At 45.3% G+C, this 6,731-nt stretch overlaps 2 protein-coding genes across 31 annotated transcripts in view; both read right to left on the bottom strand.

Annotated features, from left to right (window-relative positions):
• Nek3 (NIMA-related kinase 3) overlaps positions 1-6,501 on the bottom strand; it is a 25,445-nt gene extending 18,944 nt beyond the window's left edge. For 8 of the 31 annotated variants that reach the window (XR_015639443.1, XR_015639448.1, XR_015639445.1 and 5 more), the window contains exons 1-4: positions 6,434-6,501; positions 2,481-2,648; positions 480-573; positions 291-388 (exon numbers count right to left, since the gene is read on the bottom strand). Coding sequence is in view for 22 of the 31 variants with exons in the window: in XM_087588450.1 (XP_087444576.1) it covers positions 291-388; positions 480-573; positions 2,481-2,597 (309 nt within the window). In the remaining 9 variants the exon portion in view is untranslated. 31 annotated transcript variants of the gene reach the window in all.
• Positions 1-6,731, bottom strand: part of Erich1 (glutamate-rich 1) — a gene marked incomplete at its 5' end in the record, with an annotated part of 52,793,804 nt that overhangs the window by 5,711,863 nt on the left and 47,075,210 nt on the right.

Raw genomic sequence — 6,731 nt, 5'->3', positions numbered from 1 at the left:
CTTCTCCACGATGGACAGCCATATATATGGAAGTGGGAGGCAAATAAACCGGTTCCCCCCCCCCCCCCCCGAGTTGTTTCTGGTGGTGGTATCTCACCCCAGCAATAGAAACCCTGAATACCGCACACATCGCCTGAGGTGACCAGGCAGGAGCACTGACTCTGACTCTGAAACCTGCAGCTTCTTGCTAGGCCAGTGACTGCGGACACCCATGTTCTAACCTTAATTTACACGAGGCTCCCGAGGAAATTCCCTTATGAACTCAGAAACCATGTAAATCAGTTTCTTACCGTATCTTCGGGGAATAACTTTCCTTTCTGCTGTTTAATCCTCTGCGTTAGGTCCCCTCCGTCACAATACTCCATCACAATATACAGATGCCCTTCAGCTGAAACACACAGGAGACGCTTTAAGGAAGCCTCATTTGCTGCCACACAGTAAATTTAGGCATATGGGGGCGGAACGTGGGATTCATTTACCTTCGAATGACTCCTTAAAGGCAACAATATTGGGGTGTTTCATTTTGGCCAGCAGAACAGCCTCTTTCCTACAATTCTGTACGTCAGAGAAAGACTGAGGAAAACAACCTTAAATAATTATAAATTCAACACAGTTTCAGATGAGTATTTTGCATAGCTTTACGTGAGACTTTAATGCTACACGAAGGTTTGTAAATCTTCTGCGCAAGCCTTCGAATGCTGAAAGGACGTGGCGGTGCCTTTTTGATTATGGCTATTTCGCATGCTGGGCTGACCTCTCGTTGGACGTACTTTTTTTTTCTTACACATACCAAGTGCAAACTGACTTTTCCACTTTTCCACTGTTTCTGGCGGAAGTGGCTCAGCAGCAGAGCCCTTCCCCAGCAACGCCCTCAGCCAGGGGTATCCCCACCACAGACAAACCAAGAACAAACCGTCCCGAGCATCAGCTGACTAGGGCAGCCGGTGTTCTACCGAAAACACCGCATCCTCGAGGAAAACCGTAGCTGTCCTGTCAGTAGGCTGGCTACAAGCATCCGTTCATTAGTTCCTCGGCCCAGATGAACGATACGCAGAGATGGACAAAGACGGATGCAAATTAAGCTTCCCAAACTACTTACTCAAAACTTACTCTACGAGGATGAAATTCTAAATGACTTATAGTCAAGAAACCACCATGGAGCCTGAGGTCCGGGTTTAGCTCCTCAGCACTAAGGGGGCGGGGGATGGGGGGAGAGGAAGAGGGAAGAGGGGAAAAGGGAGCAAGAAGGAAGGGGAGGGGTGTTGAGGACTTAGCTCAGCGGTAGAGCGCTTGCCTAGCAAGCGCAAAGCCCTGGGGCAAGGCCCTGGGTTCGGTCCCCAGCTCCGGAAAAAAAGAAGGAAGGGGAGGAGAGGGCGAAACTCGAGGATTCTCAGACCAGGAGCATCACGGGTGAATGTGCTGCATACGACTCGCAACCTAGCCAGACCTACATGGAAATTTCAGCAAGCCTTCCACAGGACTGGGAGGCCCTCTTAGTGTGAAACCATGACTTCGGTGAGAGCCGGGTGTGGCGGTACACACACCTGTAATCCCATCGCTTGCTCAGGCAGGATGTCTCAACGAATTAAGATTTTTTTTTTTCTTTTTAAAAAAGGAGGCACTGAGGGCCTGGAGAGATGGCTCAGCGGTTAAGAGCACCGACTGCTCTTCCAGAGGTCCTGAGTTCAAATCCCAGCAACCACGTGATGGCTCACAACCATCTGTAATGGGATCTGATGCCCTCTTCTGGTGTGTGTGAAGACAGCTACCATGTACTCATATAGACAAAATAAATCTTTAAAAGGAGGCATTAGGAAAATGCCTCGTGCTTTTAAAAGCTTGTTCAAAATATTAGGCAATGTTCATGGTGTGGCTTCTTACACAGGATGATTATGATACACATTAACAAACAATCCACGGGGGAACAAAAGCAAACAGATCTTCTGAGTAGGTTCCCTAGGAACCAACCGACACTTTGTATTTTAGCCCTGTTCTTCACTACTTTTCTGTTCCTTTGTCATTGGCATTGTGCCTGACTGGTTTCGGGCTGCCGTACAACTGTTACCACAGAGACCAGTCAGGACATTTGACTACTTCTCTGTCAATTTTCCTAGCCTAAGAACCACATAAAATACATTTAACTCAGGTACTGGAGAGATGGCCCAGGGGTTAAGAGCACTGACTGCTCTTCCAGAGGTCCTGAGTTCAAATCCCAGCAACCACACGGTGGCTCACAGCCATCTGCAGTGGGATCCAAGGCCGTGGGATGTGTAATGGGGTCTGAAGCAATAGAGTACTCACATACATAAAATAAATAAATCTCTTTTAAAAATAATACACCAAGCCCATGAACACATAATGCTGACAAATACACTAATTACATGTTCACTGGAAAGGTAAATTACATGTCAGAGCCCAGACCCTTCTCTCTGCATAGGCTGTCTGCTCGCTTTAAACGTGAGCTAAACGTTAGCGGTTACCTTGAGCAGTCTTATTTCCTTCATGGTGAATGTCTGATTGCTGCTTTTCTCTGTAGCCAAAAGAACGCTGCCGAAGGAGCCGTGGCCTATCACTCTCAGGACTGTGTAGTTGTCCATGGTCGGCAGCGCAGCTGGGCTCCACTCCTAGTCACTGCTGGCTCGCCCAAACTTTATTAGAAAGAGAATCGTTTGGGAATTCACTTTTAAATGAAAAGATAATTCAAGGTAGCTCTATTCACCTCTTAAATCCTGTTGAAAGGCCACGCTTAAAATTTAATTTGCCAAAATAAGGTCTTTGGGTAATGAAGTCAGGGAATATTGCCAATGTTTCTGGAAAGTTTAACATGTGTAGGCACTAGTGCACTGAGGGAATGTTCTGGTGAAGTATTCCCTTTCCTGAAGTTTGGAGAGTGAAATAATAGTAGAAATAATAACATAATAGTAATAATACTATAACAACGAAAATAATAATAGCTGTAATAATATGTGTTGCGTTTTAGTACTGACTTTTAAAAATCTAATCTCATGTCCAAAAACATACATCTGCATGGTCTTAAATGACATCACCGTGTAAATTACCAATCAAGTTTAGCACATGCTAACATAACAGAATCCCCTGCACAGTGAGTACACTCTGACCATATGCACAGCAGTCACAGGAACCGGAGGCCTCGGTCTATTTTTAAGGATGCTTTGTTGGTTTGTTTAGTTCTGATCTAGATCTTCAGTCTGCACTTAAATATCAACTATTTTCCTTTTTTTTTTTTTGCATTTCCCTTAAAAATGTGTATGTATCCAGTATATTTAACCAAGAGATGTGTGTTATTATGTTCTACTTTCTTTTTAATTTTTAATTATTGTTTAGCTACAGTTAAAAATATACAAAATGAACTTACCTCGTGGTCTTGGAAGAACTACCCGATTTTCCTAAATGTGCCTACAGCTGCAGCACTCCGGACTTCAAAAGGTTGGATCCTGCTCTTTTTTTTTTTTTTTAAGACCACCTCAAAATAAAGCTATCTTACTGCATGTTTAACGTGTATTGTAAAAACGTGGTAATTGCTAACACCCCCTTTTTTTTCTTTAAAAAAAAAGAGAGGATCATTTGGAAATTTACTTTTAAAATGCAAAATCAATTCAAAATGGCTACAGTCACTACAATAGGCCAACAGCAACTTCGGGTAGATGTCGAGTGGATGCTACTTTGGCACAAAGTTTGTTTTGCACGGAAAGGAATTGACTCTGCCTATGTAAAGGCAACCAATTGCCTCTTTCTCTCCTTTACTAGAAAGAGGGCACCTTCCATCAAAGGGGAAACCACCAACTACAGTGTGCACACCGAACTGGTCTGTCTTTCCCAAACGACAAGTTCTTACCTTTCTTGGACAAATAACACTAGGACCCCAAAGTCCCCTTTCCTTTGTCTTTCCTAGTTATTTTTCCACAACTTCTTGCTTTCTTGTTCATAGTGAGATCCAATACTTTATATACATGGACTAAATACAACTAAATACAGGGACTAAATACAGGGACTAAACTTCCATACACAACATCTGTATACACAGACTAAACTCCTTTTGGTCCCTCTGAGTCTTGTCAATGTAACTAGAAGAGCCCCTACGACAACAGAGAATGTTTTTCCTTCCTCTGGGTTATCCCTGTCATCACTGTCACCCATGGGGGAATGACAATAAGCCCAACAAATGCAAGGCAGGGCTAGAGAAAGAGCTATGCTGGCTGGCAGCAGAACTGCTCAGGGGAGTTGGGAAAGGCGTATGTAAGTGAAGGCTGAAAGGCCTCTCAGAAGTGCGTTAGGCAGAGGAGAAGGAATGGCCGAGGGCATCATGCACACTCAGCTGAGTGGATGAAGAAATGCCGGTACACAGATTTATCTGTTGACCACTGTAAGCCAAATGTTGTTCCTGAGTTTTTAATCTTCAGGGTAATTAACGGCTTGTCTCTGGTTTTCGAGAACAACACAGTCAATCTGCATAGCAGAAAAGTCACTCAGGTCATAGCGTTAATGGACTGGATGAAAAAGGCACCAAGGGGGAAAGGTGAGGACATAACAGGGTGGTGACCTTGGGGAATGAACCTATCACCAATAACACATTTAGGGAACCAAATATGGAAAAGGCAAGATTCTGGTACAAACTGAATGATATGATGATTCTCAGAGAGAAAGTTAAGGCGTTGGAGTCACATGTACAGCCTTTGATTTAAATTTTATTTATTATTTATTTCTTGGGAGTATGGCTGGATAGGATGAAACAGGGAAGACACACTCCGTTTTGGACCCATTGAGCTGGGGTTACTTAGGACTCAAAATGGATATTTAAACGCAGTCTGACTTCAACGTCTCCCACACAAAAGCAGCAGGGTTTTTGTTTGTTTGTTTGTTTGTTTTTTTCTTTTTTTTTCGGAGCTGGGGACTGAACGCAGGGTCCTAGCAAGCGCTCTACCATTGAGCTAAATCCCCAACCCCAGCAGGGTTTTTAATATGCTTTTTCTGGCACATAATTATAATTGTAATAGCAAGTATAGTTGTAAGGCCAATCTTAGGGAAGACTCGTGACAGCTGCTTGCCTAACATGTTAAAGACCCTGGACTGGATGGGGGCTAGAAGTTGTGGGAGAGGACTACACTTAGAAGTGACACACTTTTTTCATTACATTAAAAATACTGGCATGAATTCACTTAATTCTTTTCACAAAGCTAAATTGTGTTTTACTTTATCTGTTTAAACCACCCACGGTTGTAAATGGAGAGCATAAAACGTAATGCAAACATCGCGGATCAAATCCTACCAGGGTCTGTAAAACTTCCAGTCCCTAGCTGGGGTGGGGCGGTGAACTAGCACTTAAGAGACAGAGGCAAGATGATCGCCATGGGTTCCAAGCCACCCTTGGGGTTCATGATGAGACTGTCTCAAAAACTAACCAAAAGTAGACTTATGTCTTCCGGTTTGCTTTCCAGGAGACTCTAGCAATAATCCTCCACAAAACCAAATCCAGCGCTTTGTTTCTAGAAGTGAGGTATTCGAACAAACCCAGGCACAAGTAACAGACCTATGACACTCAGGAGGCAGAAGTTGGTGGCTCATAGCCAGGAACCACACTGCTAAGTCCAAAATCAACTGGTTCACACTGCGAGGCCAGCCAGGACTACAAATCAGGGCCGGTCTCTGGTTTCAATTGCTTTTTTCCTGTTTCTGGTGCTTGAGGACTTTTACCTATGCTATCGAAATGACTGGTGAGCAACCAGGCCTTCCTTGCCTGAAAAATCAGTTTGCGCGTTTAATCTCCATGTGCCTGATACCCAGTATTACACCCATAAACACTGGGTGTGGCGAAAGCGGATGGGTTCCTTCCAATGTTTATTAACAAATACGCCTTTAGGGCTGGAGAGATGGCTCAGCGGTTAAGAGCACCCGACTGCTCTTCCAGAGGTCATGAGTTCAATTCCCAGCAACCACATGGTGGCTCACAACCATCTGTAAAGAGATCTGATGCCCTCTTCTGGTGTATCTGAAGACAGCTACAGTGTACTTATATATAATAAATAAATAAATCTTTAAAAAAAAAAAAAAAAAAAACAAATACGCCTTTAATAAAAAATAAATGATTTTTTAAAAGAGCCTAAAGTGCTTTGCAGGTGCCCAGAAGCCGGATCAGGCGTCACTGGCCAGGTTTAGGGAGGGATCCCAGGACACACACCCGGGAAAACCCACCCTTTACTCCTACAGCTCCCACCCTCCTCCGCTTCAGCCAGGCTAGCAGGTCTCTGGCGCGCATGCGCGCCCCGAGCTCCGCGACCCAGGCGCACAGCCTGCGGCGGCTGAGTACACCACCCACATTTCGCGGTCGCCCCGCAGCGGGCGTCGGCCGACCGGCGTCTTAGGGCTCTGTGGAGAGGCTCCACCCGCTCCTCTCTCCACGGCGGCCAACCCTTACCTCACCCACCTCCCAGCGGCGCGCGTCGCTTCTTCGCCAGCCGCCTGGCCGGGCGCTGGGCGGGGCATGGGCGGGACCTGTGGCGTGGGCGGGGCGTGTCTCTAGTTTTGTTCTGGTCTGGCCCTAGGCGCTGTTCCGAGTAGTTGAGCCCTAAAGAGCAGTTTTAGAGCTGTTTTGCCACCTTGCAGTAGAATGTTGCTAACGTTTTGAACTGAGGCCCCCAGTAATTTGAGTTATTGCTCCAGATTAGGCGGACAGACCACGGACATAAATTTCACAGGGACACTAGTAGCATTTA

This window comes from Rattus norvegicus, chromosome 16 (assembly GCF_021556685.1).
Source record: "Rattus norvegicus strain SHRSP/BbbUtx chromosome 16, alternate assembly SHRSP_T2T, whole genome shotgun sequence".
Lineage (NCBI taxonomy): Eukaryota > Metazoa > Chordata > Mammalia > Rodentia > Muridae > Rattus > Rattus norvegicus.
This window is presented reverse-complemented; position numbering and strand designations above follow the sequence as displayed.